At 37.7% G+C, this 21,058-nt stretch overlaps 1 protein-coding gene across 2 annotated transcripts in view; it reads left to right on the top strand.

Moving 5' to 3' along the window:
• The window catches only part of NHLRC2 (NHL repeat containing 2), a gene marked incomplete at both ends in the record, with an annotated part of 32,603 nt that extends 13,145 nt beyond the window's left edge, over positions 1-19,458 (top strand). For both annotated transcript variants that reach the window (XM_079536580.1, XM_079536581.1), the window contains 8 exons: positions 314-435; positions 1,493-1,622; positions 12,023-12,122; positions 12,598-12,829; positions 13,281-13,403; positions 14,426-14,635; positions 16,286-16,511; positions 19,190-19,458. In XM_079536580.1, the coding sequence (XP_079392706.1) occupies positions 314-435; positions 1,493-1,622; positions 12,023-12,122; positions 12,598-12,829; positions 13,281-13,403; positions 14,426-14,635; positions 16,286-16,511; positions 19,190-19,458 (1,412 nt within the window). The remainder of the gene's footprint in view (positions 1-313; positions 436-1,492; positions 1,623-12,022; positions 12,123-12,597; positions 12,830-13,280; positions 13,404-14,425; positions 14,636-16,285; positions 16,512-19,189) is intronic.
• Positions 19,459-21,058: the final 1,600 nt, after the last annotated feature.

Below are 21,058 nucleotides of genomic sequence, written 5' to 3' on the forward strand. Positions count from 1 at the left end.
TGCAGTTACTATTGCCTCTCAGCAAAATGGAACTGGAGCAACGTAGACCCCTACTAAGACTTTTCTGTGAAAGATAATCTTAAAGATGCAGAGAACTCATGGAGAACGAGTTCAAAACTTAGTGTGGGGCTACAGCAATTACACATCACAGTGACTAAAATGAGGCTCCGCAGAATGTACGTGATGTAACTCAGCAGGGCACTATGGGAGCATCTTTTAGAATATGTGATTATCTTACAGGTTTAAATAGACAGGCTATTTTTGAGTTTCTTTTTCTAAAATGAATCTTGAGTTTGCTTTGGTTCATTTATAGGTCCAAATAGTGGAAGAAAAGATGGAAGATTTTCAGAGGCAGCTTTCAACTCACCACAAGGCGTTGCTATAAAAAATAATGTTATTTACGTAGCTGATACAGAAAATCATCTAATTAGAAAGGTAATTTTTCCATAAGAAAATTTAATCTCTTGTGCCTTGCCCTACTTAGTTGAAAATGTATATCAAGTGACTTATTCTACAGATACTCTCAACATCGAGAAAGAAATTTGGTCTAACAGCTTCCTAAAAAATGCCTTTGTATGGTGGTTTTTTAAAGGGCTGCATCTATCTTTTGTACTTCTTTGCAAATGAAGCTATGCACTACTTCTAGTGAGTCTTACCTTCCTGTTATAAGAAATAACTATTCTTAGTGCTGGAAGCAGAAGTTGTTTTTGTTTCACTTCCAGATTGTTATCAGAAGTTATTGTATTCTTACGGATTGGTGGATATCTAAACGTTTGGGTCTACAGTCTGCTGTAATCCATATGGGTTTTTTTTTCTGCTTAACACGTGCAAGTTCTTAGCACATAGAAACATTGCTGTTAATATTTAATTGGAATTGGATCTCAAGCCCAGTGAGGTCAAACTTAGAATAATGAGAAGTTTGCTGAAGCAATATCGTGTTACCTTGTTATTAAAAGAGAGATATCAGAAGTCACTTAGAATATAAACATAGGGGAAAAAAAAGATAAGTAGGTTTGGGCTGCAGAAATAGAAAATATTTTTTGCTTCAAGGCATGAAATGAATTGCAAAAATAATTTGCTTTGTATAGATTATTTTATGTAATGATGAGAAATAATTTACAGTATCTGAGCTCTAGTAGCATATTCCTTTAGAAGTTTAAAGTAACCACATCCACCTGAAACACTTCTCTAGAAAATTTTAATGCTTTCTTCTAAAATTGCTGACCAAATCTGTGTTAAATTTTGGTGCATCTGGAAGAGAAATGCACTCAGTTGTTTTTCCTGCTTCCTTACCCTCCTACCACCAGCAGAAAGCATTATGGTAAAATTAATGATTTTTCTTCAAGCAAATGCTTGAAATTTATTAGGATTTGAGTTTTACTTGCAAAGATACACCATTTATGACATAGATTGTCTCAGATTATCTGTATTACCTCTCTATTAACTATGCTTGCTGTTGTGTATTTAGCGTGTATAATTTTGCTTCTTACAGATTGACCTGGATTTAGAGATTGTGACCACTGTAGCAGGCATTGGGATACAAGGTGTTGATAAAGAAGGGGGAGCAAAAGGAGAAGAACAGCCTATCAGCTCTCCGTGGGATGTGGTCTTTGGAAATTCAGGTGCAATTTCAGTTGAGCTTTTAACAAAATCTCACATGCATGAGTGTTTGCTGAATGTTTTGCTGTTCTGGTAATAACCGAAAACATGAAATATTAAGACATACTTTACAGTTGAGTCTAAAAACTGGTGGTTTCATCTGTATAAGTACCACTATTATTAGCTGAGTCTATGTTTCTGATGTGAATCCTGAAAAAATGTGAGCTGTTAACCAACCTGAAGAAAAATTCTTCTGTAGAAAGTTATGTATTTACTTGGTCCAAATACAGAAGGAAATTGTGATTGCCTTTGCTAGCCCAGTGCTTTCTGCCAGGATGACTGAAGAAGCAGCTGCGTTTTACAGGAAGTAGACATTGTCTGAAGTTCCTTTTCTTGGCTGTATGGACATCTCACCATTTGTAAATATTTGAGTTTAGGAAATAAATTTTATCTGATGACTTCTGCTTATTCCTGTTTAGACGACGTGAAATTGTTAGCCTAATAGATCATGGTAAATTCAAACAGATAGAAGAAGAACACCTCAGAAAACACCTTCCAAGCCTCAGGGGATCATAATGAAGTCTTCGCAAGATAGTATGTAAAAAATCATCTCCTGAGGATTTAAGTGGTTTTCTTTCCTGATCAACTTAACACAGTCCTGAGCCTGACATCACAAAGCTGCCATGATTTTAAATGTTATTAACTGGGAGTTAGTATTTTCTTACGTTTCCATTTCAGTATGATTTAGAGCTTGCAAATGCAAGTTCCTTAATGACAGAAAAATGATTGTCTGTGGCACAAAACCTTTTGCATCAGGGAGAAAAAATTAGTTTAAGAGAACATGTAGCTAGTTCATGAATGCTGATTGTATGGTAGTCTTAGGATACAAATACATTGTTATTATATGCAGTGTACTGCCTGTACTAAAGTAAGCCATAGGCATCAATGTTACGCTTAATGCTGTCAGTGACCCTTACAGATTGAGAGTCCTACAGAGTCTTACTCAGGGAAAGCTGAAAGAGGATCTCACCAGATTTGGGTTGCTGTTTACGATTTTTTCCCAATCTGATTTCACTCTTGTGATCCAGTAGACTGTTGTGTCTGAGTGCTACAATTCTCATTTTATTGAACCACACTGAACCAGCAACCCAGTTGCCGTGGGATGTTGTTGCAGAGCTATTTTACAGATCAGTAATGGAGGAGAATTCCAACTCAGAAAGTACTGCCCCAGTGGATCAGAAACTTAATCCTCTTAACAGAATATTCAAAATATACATTATTTATACTTTGCCATTTTCATGGTGCTTTTTTTCCTGCATCAACCGGTAGCTGAGTATCTGTTGATACTTTTATTTCTGAGAGCTCTGATGGTTAAGTAAAATGTTAAATGATATGATTGTTATCAACATGAACACAGTAATCACTGAATTAGTCACCTGTAAAGAATTAGTCATCTGCACTGTTTAACATTGCTGAATTTTTATCAGTGTTTATATAAAAATCAGATTTTCTAAATGCACTGTTTTCAGACCAGCGTAGGATTTTTTTGTATTCAGTCACATCCTAACCAACCAGTTGGCTGCTTAGATCTCTAAAAAATATTATAAAACTTTGAATTTAAAAGGAGATTAAATCAATTTAATCTCCTCTTCTTTGAGAGGAGAATAGGATAGATAGGTAAAATGAGGGGGCTGCTTTTAGGATTTTTTGAGAGTTTTGATATGGTTTAGTGTGAGAAAGGCAAGGTAGGGAAAATGTAAATGATTGTAATATCTATGTGAATCTCTTCAGTAAACTGTAACTAGAGGGAGTTGTGGAAACATGAGGTTATGCTGAGTAGTACTTTAACAGCAATGTGTCCCATAGCCCAGTGTCATCAAAGTACAAAAGGCAGACAGTATATTGATGGAAGCACAGTTTGAAAATGACTTTGATACAGCAAATCTGCTTGGAATGCTTTGTTAATATTTAGTAGGGGGCAATACCACATACTGCCACATATTGTGCATATGAAGAGAACAGTTGAATTGCAGATGACCACAGTGTGAGAGGAATCTTGTTTTCTAAATGTTCCGCTGGGCAGGACAAAATTTGGCATAGAAAGGTTGGGAAAGTTGGTAAAACTTTCTAGCTAACAAGACGGCGGAGTCTTTTTGGAAGTATTGGAAAATGGGTTGATGGTTGGTCATGAGCTGTAGATGTGAGGTGGTACATAGCATCTCCTTGAAGAAGGGTAATGAACTAGATCACTTCCTGAAGCCTCTTTAAGTCAGTGGTACAGTGTGGAGGATTTGCTCTCTGTTCTCCTTGGAGTATGTGGTTGGCATTTATGATAACAGCTCTCAGAAAATGGTGTAAAACAAAACTGAAGACTCCCTTTCACCATCCCAGGCTGCAGTACTTCAGCCATGCTCACTTACTTCAGCTTCCTCCTGCATTCCTTGGCTGAGCCTGTCCTGCAGATAGTTGCCTCAGTTCCTTCCCCTGCTGCTTCTGAAAGTCTCCTAAAACAGCCTTACATGTCAGAGCAGCAGCCTCAGGCTGGTCTTTTCAATGCAGCTTTCTTGAAGGGTGTTTCTCATAACTCGTGTCATGGTGTCACATTCATTTCATTAGGTTTGTTAAAAGAACTTCAAAACATGTAGCTGGGGTTGAACTCTGTGCAGCAGTCTCTATGTTTTAGATTTTAGGGGGTTTTTCTAGGGGGCTTAGCTTACTGGACTAAAAGGAAATCTGTCAGATGTAGACAGCACTGATGAGTGGTTGGTACAAGTGCTTACTTATTCTTGGTGCGTGTGCAGTATTTTTGGGAGCACCATAGAAATTGGAATGTTTTCAGGGGACCAAAATTGCAATTAAGTCACCGTTTTCAAGGAAACTTGAAGAATCAGAGGAGTTTTGAACAAGTGAATGAATGATGCTCACTGTAGTGCTGTCTTAAGATGAAGCACAAAAACAACCAGATTGTGCGCAAGGAGCCAGGACTGTGTTGTAATTTGCACCACATATGCATTATGGCATGGATACAGTCATGAGCTGCAGTGAGTTTTTTTCTTCTGTTTTGTTTTCCTTAGGTTTGTTAACACTAAAAAACTCATTAGGTAGGGTTTGTCTTAATGCAAGTCGCTGGAACCTAGTAGGACATTCTCATAAGGTCCATTAGAATGCATGTTATGTGGTAAACCCATATGAAGCTAACTCTATTGGAAGCCTCTACCACACAGAGAACTGTCCGTGAGCAGAAAGCCAGACTTCTGTTGGTGAGTCTCACTGTGCTGTCTACAAGTTATCGAAACTATTTTGTCCGTATCTCTTAATGCATTTGGATGAATAAAGTTTCCCAAATGACTTTTGTTTGCATCTGGAGAGTAGTGCCCATTCCTGTAACGTAACTGCAAGCTGTGGGAGTCTATGCGTGTTTGAAAAACTTATGGTTCATTATTCCAAATTTTATAATTTATAATTCTGACTTTTGCCAGAACTGGAATGGCATATGGGAAATAGATTCATGCCTCTCTGTTTTGCATAGATCTATGTAATTTAAACTGTACAAGAAACATTTTTTTTCAGAATGTAGATTTATGGATATTACAGTTTTTAAACAAGTGATGGCCCAGAGCCATGCTAATCAAAACATGAGAGGAGTTAAAAAAAGAAAAGATGAAAGTGGTATTAAACAGCTTCTGCTGACCTTTCTCAGAGTGTCAGAGGGAAAGGTTACATCTTGAGAGATTAATTTTTTGCCTCTATCAATCAGATCTCATCCAAGATTAATCCTCCTACATAAAGTTTAAAGTAAGTATTGATCAATTTAAAGACTGCATTGTTTGCTTGGTAAGTTTTTAATGTATTGTTTGTTGTGAGCTTAAATTCAGATCCTGCTCTAAATAAAAGGTGCCATGCACAGAACTAAGAAAAGCCCTCAGTTAATCCTCTAACTCTGTGTTCAGAAGTCATTATCGCTTTGAGACAGTAGGCATAAAGGTGTGAAGTAAATACAAAGCTTAGTTGTAACATTTCAGTTGTCTCATGGATCCCAGATGACATTTAGCCTGATTCAAAGCCCACTGAAGTCCTCAAATCTGTTGCTGACATCTGTTGTGGCGATACAGGAAATGGTTTCAGTGAATGACATTTTTTTGTGTTAATTCGCTTCTGAGAATACTTAAAGAGTCAGACTTCTTAATTCCATATGCAGTTCAGTTCTGTGGTTTCTGATCATTTTTGAAAACCTGTATTCATAAGGATAAAGTTCTCATTTAATCAGATGAGCAAAACCAAAGACCTGAAAGGGTATAATGTCGTCCTTATGAAAACCAGATGTATCCCCGCTGGTAGACAGTTCTGTGTGATTAGAATTTGCTTTCTGTATATTTTGAAGATAAAAATGTTGAGAGGAAAAGTTAATGAAGGCATAGATAAGTTCATCTTCAGAGCAGATGCTACTATTATACTTTCAACCATCCTGACAGTACTTGTATGAGATAACAAGCTTCTGTTTTATACAGATGCTGAAACTTGAGGCAAAGAGGTTAAGTGACTGAAATACCTCCTAATAGGAAGGTGATAGAAATGTCTTTCTAAGGTAGGGGGGTTAAGACAAACATTGTGCTGGAATTCAGATAAACAGTATTCTTCCTTGCCATCTTTAATTGAGGGTAAGCTTCAGTTTTGCCCTCCCCTTTTGAAAGTCTTGAATGAACTCCATGGATTAAATTCTGTTGTTGAAAGTGGTTCTGGAATTTGAATCGACTCAGATTATGCAAGAAGCAGACAATACAGGGGAAGGGCCAGCAGCTTAAAAATACATTATTAAATGACTGTGTGCGTTTTTAGCTTTCTCTGTTGTCCTGTTCTATTTTTATTCAGTGGGTGTTGAAAGCAAGTGATGCTTAAATGCACAGTTGATCTGAGTGTGAAATGTTCTTGATAGCTGCGTTCTTGCTGGGAGGTAAAGGACAATGACCTGTGCTTGGTGACATAACTGTGTGTTTCACATTCCAAAATCCAGTCTTAAGTTGCATGATTGTATCCTATTTATAGATCCTCCCAAGCACAGCGTTGGCTGTGCTTTCAGTAAACTAACTGGAAATTTTTAAGTCAGTGTGGTATTTACATTTTAAATAATATCTATTATTTAAGTGGAAGTCCCATACCTTATAAGACTGATACAATCTTTATAGCCCTTAAAGGGCAAAAGTATATACAGTTTTTTCCTGGTGTTTCCACTAGACAGTTATTTAGTACAAATGTATTCCCAGGGAAATACTCTTTTTTTTTTTCTTTCTGAATGATCCCTAGCAATTCTCCCCTAATTTTACAAACAAAAAAAGCAATAATCAGTTCAGCTATATGTAATTAACATTACATTGTGTGCCTGAACTATCTCTATCTTGGAAGCATGCTTTTCTGCATGTCAGTTTTCTTTCCCCTTCTAGTTTGGTCTCATTCTGGCATCGAGGCTCTAGCCTCCACTGACTTGTGGAAGGAATTTTCCTTGGCTATGGAAATTAAAGGGCTCCTTCATGAGATCATCAGGCTTTAATTAGGAATCATTTCTTTTGATTACTCAAATTTGAATTGCTCTAAATGTATCTTGCATATATGATATGACTGCATGATGTATCAGTGAGGACTTAGCTGAAACACAAAAGGCCTTCTCATCTCTTCAGAGGTTTCCAGTGCAAAGTACAAGCTCAGAGATACCTATAGCCAGCTTTGGGCATCAGCTGCCCCTTTAGTCATGAATGGCACAGAAAGTCACGTTAGAAACATTGCTGACATGAGACAGCTTCGTCAGTCTTCTCAAACCAGATCCTAAATCTCTTTGTGAATGGTCCTTAAGTGATTAAAGAGTTTATGGTATTGCTGAATAGTAACACCAATAGACTTTAATAGTATTTTACATATTCACTGTAGATTTAGGGCAAGAAATTAGATACTGGTATTAGTATAACACGCCTTTGAGATGAACATAACATCTGAATGGGAGCTGTGACTGGATTTCCACCGGTGATCCTATATAATTTAGTTTGACAGACTTATTTTCTATTAAGACTTTTCTAAATCTTGACAAAATGGATAATGATGATTTTCAATAGCAAAAGAAACATTTGGTTTAGCAGATACCATCTGAACAGATAGCTCAGTAATATCTTCAGTTCCATGAGTTTTCAGTGCCCTCTGTATGTTTATATATTATGATACTTGTGCCTGTAATGTTGGTTATAAATTATGATATTTGTACCTGTAATGTTGGTTTCTTATACAGTTTCTTCCTTCCGCAGCGTGCAGGTCTTGTTTGTGAATTAGAAAAATGTTAAAACTGTTGGTCAGATGCCTGAACACTTTCAGGCATTGGATACTGTTTCTGATGTTAAGTTCCAGATGAAGATCTGCTGAAAATAAACACCCCTGACAAATCTTACAGAGGCTTTGATGAGCATGTTAGGTCAGGATGAGTGGCTTCTGAGCTTGCCTGCTTTGATGCTGAAAGCACTTTTCAATGTGGGAAGTTCATTGAGAGGGAGTGCAGTACTGACCTAAGCTTGAGTGTATGTGGTTGTTCTCTGACAAGAATGAATAAAACATGCAACCAATCTTAGCTTTTTCGTAGTTATGTTATTGTATCCGTCAGTAGATAATCTAAATTAGTTTGTTGGTGTTAAACATGCCATCAGATCATAGCTGTTATTTTTAGTTCTCTTTTATCTCTCAAAGTTGAGCATCCACTTGCTATTCATGTGCATGGATTTCCCTTGATTAGAGGTTAGGAGTCGTTTACTGAGGAGGAAAATTCTAAATGCATTTTGTTTCATGAAAGATCGTGCTGTTTGCGTGATGCAGAACTATGTGAAAAAAAGCATGGAAAAAAAGAAAACTAATTTTTCCTCCTCCAAAAGGGATGATGTGTGTGTCCAGACTTAGAGTGCTAAGGCATTTGTTTTTGCAACTTGCTGTCTCTGTCTCACTGGAAAAAGAACAGTGATTCTCTAGCCATTGTATTAGTCAGATTGGGATTTAGTGTGCTAAACTTCCACTGGCTTCAATGAGGACAAGGCTTATATCCATATGCATGCAAATGCAGCATGTGTGCCTGTAAGAGGAGGGGGCCATTGATCAGCCCTTGTTGCCTGTGGGGGTTTTGCGCCAGATGAGCATACCAACAATCTTCTTGGTTACTGTTGCATTTTTAAAAGATAACATTAGTTGACGCAAATTATATTTTCAAACTTCAATCTGTTTAGAAAATACCAGTGGTGCCAGCTGTGAGATGTGACTTTGATTTCCAGGCTTTCAATTCCCAAACTGAAAGGAAGCAAGAAGTCCCCACAGGGGCAACTGGAAGTGTGTGGCAGGCCTGGGAATGGAATCTCTTCAAGTAGGTGTTGCCTGCTACAACAGACAGTCCTTTTGGTGTGTTCAGATTAGTGTCTTTAAAAGGTCAGCAGTATTCCTAAACTATTTGAAATTGAGTGTGTGTACATACAGGATTATGAGTTCTTAAAACACAGATATGTAGCACAGGCAGACTCAGGAACTAAAAAGCATTGAAATATCGTATACCACATCACACAAATGCATTCAGAGCTCTAGTTTATTAGGAGTGAATCTTTATAATGTAAGTATATCACTTTAGTAAGCCATACTCTGCTTTGATACAGGCAGCACTAAAGATAAGAAAGTACATACCCTAATAAGGAGAAACTACACTGGACTTTTAGAGCAGCTCGAGATAGTTTGGAATGTGCTTAATTGAATAAATGTAAAAGAGTTGCTTTGTTCTTTTATGTTGTTTTATAATAAATTCTTTAAAAGTAAATTCTTTCCAGTCAAGGATGATAAGGAGTTATGGCAATGTTGGCATTATCATCACTTCAGCAAGCAGTTCTCCCCAGTTCCCTCCTCTTGTGAGAACAGTACAAGGATGACAGTGGTGCTGTGTCCCCAAAATGCTTAATCCTCAGAGAAGAGTCTGAGGTTTTTTTGATTGTTTGTTTCCATTTCATAACGTATAACATTAAACTCTGTAGTGTCAGGACCACCTTGTTTAAAAAAAAATGTTTTCTGTGTGGCCATTGGCATTGGTTTTGCTTTTCTGGTTTTCTGTAATTTTTTTTTTCTATTAAATCTCTGACATATTTTCCACAACTCGGTGTGTTTGTGCTGTTACTGTGCTTTATCCATTCCATTTGTTTTAACTACTGTCCAGAAGAAAATATTTGTTCCAGTGATTGCTTCTTGTTGTTCTTATTTACGTTTCCTCTCTTGATCTCCAAATGAAGAAGGAATCCTATCTCTGTTGATCTTGCATATTCTGTAAAATTTGAAATTAATATTTATACTTTTTCTCCTGTGTCTCATGTTTGATGAGCCTTTTGATGTGCAGAATTAGAGTAAGGCACTTTTTTATGTTTAAACCTTATAGCTGTCACAGGGGAGCAGCAGTGGGTGGAATTACAGAAATTGGATTTTATAGAATAGAATTTTCTGAAATGCTCAGCTCTAGTCTTCCTCCTTCATTTAATTGTTGGGTGAAGTGAATATTAAGTAATGAACAAAGCTGTTTTCGACACCCCTCAGAATGCAAAGTGCAGCACAGCAAGATGTAAAGCTTGCTTTTGGAGTTGACCAGTGATTTTAGCATCCCTCTGGGATCCTCAAAATTGTAGCACCTGAAAAGTGCAAACTGTACAGCGTAGACACAAAATCCTGGAAGTAGATCATGCACTTTATAGGAAGTAGTAACATGTTTCCTTAGTCATTTTCTCAATTCAGTCTCATAGAAACATGCTGGAACCAAAGGGGATTCTGTGTTTTGGGGAGTTTTGTTAGGTGTGTGGGGCAGGGCACTGTATTGCCAGTGCTTTGGTAAAAAGCATTTGTCTCTGATGAGTGACAAAATGTTTATTTCCAACTGATTTTGCAAACATTCCGTCTCATTGAAAAGCATTCAGGTATTTTGGAAGTCTGACTTTTATTCTTGGAACTTCGCTTTGGGTAAAAAACATGGAGCTATGTGGAAGTGCAGGAGAGGGTCAGCACAGTTCCTTTGATCACCGTCTTGGAAACTTGTATCTTCATCCAATAGGAAATGCTGAACCAAAACTGCATTGCAGTCATACCAATGCTACTCCTAAGAGCTCACAGTGAGCAGATTGATGCTGAAGATGGGGTGCTGTTTTCTTCTGCTTGCAGTCTGCATTGCAAAGAAAGATTTAGGATTGAAGGAACAGCAGAAGAATATCAATTGGGGCAATCGTGGCAATTTCATTTTAAAAGATTGCTTTGGACTGACTTCACAGATCTAAGATGTTGGCAAGCATTTCACATATAATTGCCTTTGTTTTGGAACCAGGGCTGGTCCAAGAGGTTGTTTGCAGGAATAGCTGTGAGATGGAGGTTGCTTTATAAGCTCGTATGTGTTAAAAAGTATCTGTGAGCCTTTTAGAAGTGCTTTTCTGTTGATAAGGTAGTAGTTAATTTTAATTTTTAACCTGATGTTATTTCTTATGTAATGTGATATATTTTGAGCTAGAGAGCACTTGAATATTCTGTTTCTATTTCTGTTGTTTTATTTGTGATATATTATCTAGGAGAGCTTTGTTTGATTTTATAGATGTGGACTGGTGAATATTAGTGTTGGAAAAAATTAGATGCTTGATATATGCTTGATCAGAACATCACTGTTCCATAGCTCTGCATCTTTTATGTGCAATAATGTGTGTGTGCACAGGGAAAACAACTTGGAGACTGGACAGCGTCAGTTTGCGTTATGTTAAAAACATTGTGTACCCTGTCTTTACTGTCATTAGTGCTCCTCTGGGTTCAGTGGGACTGCTAAGTGTAACACAGTGAGAATATCTGAACTTTCAGGATAACTGACCAGGAATTAACATGAACATTTGATCTGAAAGGTGCTTTCCTTGTTATTCCTCTCAAGGCTTGTAAACAATGATGAATAGCTTTTGATTGTGTCTAATTTGGCCATTAGCTTAGTTTAAAACAAGACAAAAAACCCACCACCCTGAAATCCATGATCAGGAAAAACACATGTGTTAACATACAGTCCCAAAATGACAGGTGAAACATGGACCCAATAGCAGAACCTTCCAAAGAGCAAATCCCGTTTGAAGTATTGTCCTTACCAGGTAGAGATATTAAAAACATAATTCTATATCCTTGGGAAGAGAATGTAAGAACAGTAGCAGATTTCTTGGTAAATGAAAGACATTCTCTTGCTCTCTTGCTCTGTGGCTTGTTTATTTGTTTCTTGTTTTTCCCTGTGGCAAACAGTGAGCTGGAACAATGGGGATGGCAGGATTGGTTTGTTGGCTTGTTTGTTTTATGATCCATTTACAAAGGGTGGGTTTTGTTTTTTGGTTCTTTTTCATCTGTTCTTATATATCCATTTTTTTTTAAGTTTCAGGGACCCAGGAGGACGATGTTTTATGGATAGCAATGGCAGGCATTCATCAGGTATGGGCACTGATGTTGGAAGGTGGAAAACTTCCAAAGGGAAGGTAAGCAGTTGCAGTAGGAGACATGTGAAACTGCTGTTTGTCTGGATAACTAGCCTTCAAATCCTAAAGAGACAGATAAATTGATTAAATTAAAGTAATTTATCTCAACTTGTAACTTAGCTTAAAGCTTGCTACTGCTGTTCAAAGTGAAAAGGCTTGTGTCCTTTAATGGCTGTGTGCTTTTACCCACATCTGTTAGAGGAAATGAAATACACTACCTTTGCTAAAAAGCTCTATGACAGTAAGGTACAGTTGTACATTTTAATGTTACTTTTCATTCCATTTGAATTATCTAGTGGTGAGTGATAAACCAAGTTGAATTAAAAGATAGCATAAAGCCTTTGAGTAATTCCTTATGCCGTCATAGTGGAGCTGTTTTTATAACTTACAAGTGCTCTTCCTGTATTTTGTGTTTCTGCATAACGTCTGAACTATGTCAGACTTGTTCCTGAAGATAAGTGCTATTTTTCTTCAGTGATTTAAAGAAAGGAGTCTGTCTTCGATTTGCTGGGAGTGGAAATGAAGAGAACAGAAACAATGCATACCCTCATAAGGCCGGCTTTGCACAGCCTTCTGGACTCTCTCTGGCTTCCGAAGAGCCGTGGAACTGCCTTTTTGTAGCAGATAGTGAGAGCAGCACTGTGCGAATGATCTCTCTGAAAGATGGAGCTGTGAAGCACCTTGTAGGAGGAGAGAGAGATCCATTGGTAATCACTTCAAACTTCCCCACACTGCCCTACTAATATTTCTCAAGCCTGACCTGGAGGAACCACTTTTGGGGTGAGAGGGTAAATTAGTTTCTGTGGCCGTCAGTTTCTTAACTTCACTGCTTGGAATGCAAATGTGTGCCAGTGGTGGTGCTCAGGTTATAGTGCAGACTGTTGCTCCTCAGATACAAAATCACTTGACGTGTTTGTAAGATAGTTGAACAGAAACTGCGTTGCGTGGTCGTTAAAGCCAGCTGGATTCATACTGATAATTTAAATGTGATAATTTCCATTTCCATCATTAGCATTCTTGCTTCCTCGTTTTCAGTATCCTTTTTTTGAAGTTGTCATGATATTTTTTTTTTTGTCAGTGAATTTCCATTTAATTCCGACAGTTTAAATTAATACCAGCATTGAATAATCAAATAATTTCATTTGATAACATCTTCAGAATTTGTTTGCCTTTGGTGATGTGGATGGAGCAGGCATAAATGCCAAGCTGCAGCATCCCCTAGGAATAACATGGGACAAGAAAAGAAAGCTGCTGTATGTGGCGGATTCCTATAATCATAAGGTAAGCATGTAGTAGCTTGATAGGTACACAATTCACAATTCTTCACGATTTTTACTACTGTAAGAGATTATTTTCAGAATGTATGAAAATTGTGCTTGGTTGAGCTGAAGAAACAAACGATAAGAGTTCTTTTGTGGGTTCTTTTCCCTTCCTTCCTTCCTTTATAAGTCCTCTTTACCCATTGTTTTGTTGCCATATGCTGCTGTGTTGATATGGTGGCGCCTTGAGGAAGGTCAGTTTTGTGCCAAGTTACCATTCTAACTAAAGACTCATTCCTTATATCTTTCTAAAGATGGTGAACTATGGCAAAACAGCTAGGAGTGTTTATTCAGGAATACTGCAGGTTTGATAAAACTGGGAGAGCAAGAGGACTGGCTCTTTCCTCAGAAAAGCCACCCATGTTTTGAATTACCCCTTAGAATTCAGAGATGAGACATTGTTTTATATGACTGCTTTCACATGACATTGTAAGCTTTCATAAAGTTTCTAGCTGTACGTTGATTAATTGCATTAAAGGCAAGTAATTTGTTTTACCTGAAGACTAAGGTAGGTATCAGTAAACACTCATTAAGATTTCAGGTGCAGATGCGATTTTGTTTAAAGCATTATACACGATCAACTTTTTTGCTGTTACTTTAAATAAAAAAAAAAACTAACTCATCCATTTTTAGAAAAACATGTTTAAAAGTGTGCCTCCCAGTTTTGTTGTCTTACTGTTTTGCAAATGTTTTCACAACGGCAACAAATACTAGAAAAAAACAAGCTGTTCAGTGTATGCTTATACCAAAGGGATAGGTGCCTTAAGTGGAGAAAACTGAATGAAGTCCAGGAAGAAAGGAGGGAGATGTCTTTTGGAAAAGTATGATAACCTATCTTCTAGGACACACGCTTGTTAGCTACGAGAAGCAAGTTTAGCACTGTCTCCTGAAGATGTGGGATATAATATAATGCAGAACGTCTGAATTCTCGTGTTTCTTTTTCAGAAAGTGGAATTTTTTTCCTGATCTTTTTTTAAATCTTAGATTAAGGTTGTAGATCCCAAAATGAAGAATTGTGCTACCCTGGCAGGCACAGGAGAAGCAAGCAATGTTGTTGGCTCCAGCTTTACACAGTCGACTTTTAATGAACCAGGAGGTTTGTGCGTTGAAGAAAATGGCCGTTTGATGTATGTTGCAGACACAAATAATCACCAGATTAAAGTGCTGGATTTGGAAACAAAAATTCTGTCCATGGCAAGTAATATTTATTAAACAGCCTGATAGTGGTGTTTCTTGGTGTGAATTACTATTCCAGGCTTTGGCAAATGGCATAAAAAATGTCTAGCTAATAAACTTGTTGGTAACTTATTCACGTAATGCTTTGTGATGATCTGACAAACAAGCATCACCTGTTGGCGTCTTTGTTCAAAGTCCTGGTCCTTGGAAAGCCATCTTTTGCATGAAAACAGTGATTATCCTCTATTAAGTAATAATAATGCTGAAATACGAGCTATTAAATAGTGTAGCCCAGTTTTTCAGTATGAAAATTTTGTAAGCAACAGCAATTCCATTAATAATGAGTGGAATTAAAATCAATGACCAGGTCCTCAATTAAGGCATAAGGTGTGGTTTGTGGAGACCATTGGCTTGAGGTGCGGTACATAGTCTGTCCCAAAGATAAGATGGCAATCTGAGGGTGCCATTTTTGCCAAATTTCAGCTATTCTACATTTTCTACTGCATAAACTGTTGTACAGCAGGGCAAATCTCACCCTGTGTGCTTTGTGTATTTCTGTGTAGCTTACTGTGCTATAGCTTACTTTATAGCTTACTTTTCTTACTTACCACAGTGTTTGTAACAGATCCTACTTTGTTAATACTGTTGTCTCTACTTCTGCATCTGTGTTTCTGATATATAAATATACCCCAAAATTTGCACAGTGTTGAGAAAATAAAATACAGAAACAGTAACTTGCTGCAGCTATCTGGAGAGAAAAGTCAACAAACATTTCTGTAACATAACTGCTGTGGGAGAGCAAGATTGTTGTTGTCACTCTCCTGTACTTCCAAAACTACAAGTCTGTAGATGCAAATTCTTCCAAGTTTGACAAAAATGCATTCTGTGATGTCTTAATATTACTGCTATGGTGCTGAACATCCAAACTTACTTCAAGCATGAAGTTTTAGTGTATGCTGTGCAGAATTTCATGTCTTCCTTATTTGGGGCTTTCAAGTTGCCAAATGAAATCCACTTTCAAATCCAGCAGTGCTCGGTGTGCTTGTAAGCATGAAAGCAAAACAGATTTGCACTGCTGTCCATCTTATAATGGCACCATGTTTTAATGTTCTCATAAATATATGATGTAGTTGTCCTGCTGTTTTCTTGTAAGTTTCTTGCACTTCACAGTATGCAATCTTAATGTATGTTTAAATTTTCATGCCCTGTAACATCTAGGTTCATTTTCTTGGAAATTGCTGTTTACTTTGCTGTATAATCTGCAGAGTTAGATTCTTGGATTTTATTTCCAAAGGTTACAGTTAGCACCCAATCAGCAGAAAATATCTCCAGATTTTATTTAAAATAACAATGGAAGGCAAATGCTAAAAATTTCAATTGAATAGTGGGTATGGTAAAACAGGTACGGATTTTGTGATTTTAATAGCAGACATTTTTCTAGGGATCAATCAGTTTCATCCTTCTAATTTAAGAAGTCATTTTGCCCTTCCTTTTCTCCACCTGTCACTGCAGTATTATTGCATCTATCAGACTCTCAGAGTGCAGTAGCCGTATTGTCATGTGTTAATTTTCCTAGTCCGTGTCAGCTGTGAAAGTGAGGCTGTGTTTTGAAAGCCTACTTGCTGTACCAAATCGAAGGAAAATTAATATTTTGATTTCTGCTGGTAGTTGCCTATCCTGAATCCAGAAACCTGCGATGTTACAGATCATCTGGCTGCACAAAAGGACCAAACTGCAAACCTTCCAAAACTGCCTAAATCTGCACCAAACATTCAGCTTCCTTCGCTGAGTGCAGCTCCCGGTCAGACCATTCAGTTTCTGTTGAAGTTGACTCTCCCTCCAGATTCAGAATTGAACGAAGAAGCACCTAATGCCTGGTTTATCACAGCAGAAGGTAAAGTGCTTACGTTGATTTATCGATTGAATGGGAGTAGATAAGAGAAGTAGATATTGTCTTTATGTGCATGTATATAATACGTGGGATCTCAGGCTGATGAGCCGAAACGTCCCTCCCAGTCTGCTGTATTACTTACATCGTGATATGCTAAATGCCATTTAGAGTTGCTACATTTGAAAATCGAAGTGGGAAGAATTAAACAAAAACCAACTAAGCAAAAAAAATAAAGCGCTTGGTACAGCAGAAGCCCAGAAGGTTTTTGCTTGAGTTAACGCACGCTGCGGTAATTCTTGTAAAACTTCCTTGAAACAAACAGCCAGTGAGGGCGTGCAGAGGTGCTGTTCCCAGAACAGTGGAGATTTTTCCTTCTCACATGCTTGCCCTCTTTACTCTCTCTGTGAATGGCTCATCTCAGCCTCACTGCCTGTCTGTGGCAGAAAGCTTCTCGAGAAGCTGAAACATATTCCAGAATAAAATTCCACTTTTTCCTTTCGTCTCTTCCAGAAATGGAGGAACATTTGCACCTAACCATTTTGAACCGACTTTGTTGTGATTCCTGGTTGTTTATTTGTGCTTGAGTATTTCTATAACAAGGCACACCTTATATCAGAAATAAATTTTGGTATGTCAAGGAAGCAGAAATTATTGATGTTTATTGGAGGTTCTTTCTGTGTGACTTTGGATGCACTGGAATTTCACATCTTGGTTACTGTGAAATGGGAGTGCTGAGTCTAAATTAATCTCTCTCAATAAATATTTAAAGGAGCACATGGAACACATTCATACTGTGTGTGACTGAAATGGTTTAATAGTACCCATCATTACCATCCTTACTCTGGACTCTGCTTTGTCCATAGTTGTGACTGGTAACTAGACTGTGTCAGCGTGTTCCCTGAAATTCCCTTTGGTACAAAAATAGTAAGGTTATCTGAAAAACCTTCTTGCAAAGGGTGACCATTAGTGAGTGCTTGGAGACAATGTTTTCCAGTGTTCCAGCTGCACTCGGAAGGGAATATCTGTCAGTGCCCTTGGAAGCACCATTCCAAAGTAAAAACTTCCATGGAAGTAAAATTTGAACCAAGTACCATTTGAAAGACAACCATATGAAACAAAATAACCCGTGGTTTTTCACATTCTTTATATGTTAACACCATTTTGCCTGGCTCTTGACTTATTCTGATAAGGCTCATTTGCTTTAAGTCTGATGTGTTTAACTTATTCATCTCTCTGAAATACCTGTGTTTCTAAGCAGTATCTATAGTAGGTGTTGTGTGCTTAAGTAAGGCTGCCACCATGAGCTGGTGTTCTTGGAGTTGAAGGGATGACATTTAGTGCTCAGATGATGTGATATGAACGCATTTGTTTTTACACTCTAGAAGTCAGTGATGTACAGAGAGCTGTTACCTCTCGGAGTAAGTTATTAAAATATCCACTAAGGCATTATACTGTAGAACAAACCTTGCTAAACAGTTTAAAAGAACAAAAAGACCTAGAATAACTTTTTCTTTAGCTTCCTTGTCAAATTTTAGAAGCAATGAACAGAACATTTGTATTTCAGTTATTTTTGCCCACTTGACTGCATTGAAAAGTCATTTTTTTCTGAAATTCTGCTGAGTTTTAGCAACTGTTCTCAGCCTGAATTTATGTGCCTTGTTGGCTTTTACAATGATGAATACATATTAATAGTCATTACAGCTTGTAGATGCAATTAAAGTGATCTGAAACTAAACATCTCATTTTGTGACTCATGGTTTTTTGGCCAGCTTTCAAAGTGTCAGACCGTCCATGTGATAGCTTAATTAAATTCATTGTTTGTAGAAGCATTCAACAAATACGCTACAGCAACCACAATCTGTGGATATACCTCATGAATCCAGGTAATTTCTCACCACAGTTTGTGCCTTTCGAGAACAAATAGAATATTTCCAGGACAGTCAGCAAACCTTTCGGCCTGCATCTCTAGATATTGTTGAGGTGGGGATCTACGTCAAATTAGTGATGGAGGATTAGTGAAACTGGAGGAAGTTGAGTGACTTCACCTCAATGAGAAGTCATTGCAAGCTCGTAACTTCCAGAGCAGCTTTGATGTATTCTCTGAAAAATGCCAGAAGGAGCACTTCATGCGTCCCACTGCAGTCTGAAACGCAGAGAACAATGCAGTGACTGCTGATTGTAGAGCTGCTTTTTAAGTTCACACACTTTTCAATATTTAAATCAATGTGAAACTCCAGTTGTGTTGTAACCGCCTGAGCATTGGTAAATTTCAGCATAGCGCTCGTAAAGCCAGCGTTTCTGTTTGGAAATGTCATAAAGTACCTGCAGTTCTGTGTGTTCATGGCAGTTATCTTACCTGCAGTATTAGACCTCTGATGAAATCGTGTAACAGCCCACTAATTTAAGGAGTTTTGCTTATGTATCTCAGAAAAAATTTATATCTTAATATCCTCTGAAGAGTCTATAGGACAAACTGCAGATCACTGTGTTTAACAAAGGTATACTGTACATGTACCACAATAGGAAGAGTTCCCATAGTTGTGAAGCAAAGCTCTGGATCTTTCCATCCTTAAAAAATTGTAAAGAAAGGCCATGTTGTCATACAGGTAAAACTAGCGTTCTCTATTGCTTTCAGATATGGTGTTAATATCCTAACGATAAAAGTTGTTCTTCTTTTGCAGGTAATAATACATGGCTGCTTCAAGGACAGTATCTGTCTGGAGAAATTAAGGATGTTTCCTGTCAAACTGTCATTCCCTTTCAGCTACCAAGAGTCTGTCTATCAGCCGAAGCTGTGCTGGCTATCAGAGCGTGCCTCTACTATTGCAGTAAAGATAGCAGTGCCTGCCTGATGAAAGGAATCTCATTCAATCAGCCTTTACAGATAGGAAGTACAAACCAAGGCGGTGTGACTCAAGTTGAACTAACACATTCGTTTATAACTAACTAGTGCTTGGTAAAATGAAGTAGAGTTTCTTAGTTTAATGGGAATATTTGTAATCAGAACCTCATTTCCTTTCATTACAGTAGCAGCAATGATGGTGTAATGCTCTAGACTCTGTTGCCAATTGTGAATATATGGATGTGCACCGTTCTAAGGAATGAGCAACAGGTCCTTTTGAAAGAGTTAAGACTGCTTTGTGATGTTACTGTGAGAAGTTCTTTGTGCTGTACATTGGATTACTTCAGACTAACAGTTACTGATTCCTTTTGTGCCCTTAAATTGTAAGAGAATGTCAAAACTCGAGGTTTCTTTCTTAAGGCTGCAAAAGAAGCATCTTGCTTGTTTTTCTGAACAGCATCTATGGCACATGTGTTTTGAAAATAGATCTTAAATTAAGTGTAGCTCTAGTATTATTTAAGCTGATTGTTTTTCTTAGCTCTGTCTGATTGCCTTATATGAAGAGCGCAGCTTCATGGAAAAATTCCTGTGACAGGAAGCGTTTAAGTTCCTCCAAAAAAAAATCACACTCATTTCTAACAAAGAATGTGCCTCTCTGATGTATATGTATATTTGTAAAAAAAAATCATAAAACCATGCTGGAGTCTTTCTAATATGTACTGACTTACATTTTATGGTAAGTGATAAAAAACGTTTGATTATCTAAACTGCAAAAATTAAATGTCAGCCATTTCAAGCAAGTGAATCACTTTCTCACTTTTAAAATTTCAGTGTAAAACATTGACTGAAGACTTCTTTCTTGCAAACTTAAAATACTTAGAGTAATACTTCCTTCTTGAAGCCCAGTTCAGAGTTTTTTGAAGTCACTGTTTGTCCACACACTCATTTGTTACGGTGGCCTCTGAATCAGAGCTATGCATGTGATAATACCACATCTAGAGGTTCTGACATTTTGCTAGAGAGCTGGTGATTTCATCTTCGAGCAAAATGCTTTGAAGCTGTGCTCCAGAACTCTGCCTTTGGTGCTTAAAAGTTCTGCAGAAAAAATTTGATCAATTTGCCATAGCGAGTACCAAGAATACAGGAGGATGTGTGAGGTGAGTGACCCAAATTGGAAGGGTTTCCACAGTGCCTAAGTGGCAGCTGGGCTGGGGTCAGTGCTTTGATGATGAGGATCAGTTCTGAGATGAATTTGTTGGTAAGTTGGAAGATAGTTATTTTTGCACATAGAATGAAGTGTGGTCATGGAACAATTTTTATGTGGTATTTTCTAAAGCAGTCATCATGGTTCCTGACTCCTGTCAGTAATTCCCCAGTATGATTTGTTGTTGATGTTTCTTAAAAGCTGACTGACATCTTGGTCATGAACTCGAGGTACTTTTGTTTGGGGGGACCATACGGGTTGGTAAGCTTTTTCCTTCTGTTGAAGTGCCAGCCTCTCTGAGTTCTGTGTAGTAGCAGAAATGGTGATTATCTCACCACCTGTCAGCAGGGCAAGGACTGAACTGTTACTTCTCTTGTGTTTCTTTTGTTTGCTTGCTTTTTTAAAGCCACATTTTCTAATTCAGTCTTTCAGTCCCTTTGGGTAAGCCTCACAGTCTCATATGCCGTGCTGAAGGATAGAACTTTGCTATGTTGTTCAGAGGTT

Source organism: Tetrao urogallus, assembly GCF_951394365.1.
Source record: "Tetrao urogallus genome assembly, chromosome: 5".
Lineage (NCBI taxonomy): Eukaryota > Metazoa > Chordata > Aves > Galliformes > Phasianidae > Tetrao > Tetrao urogallus.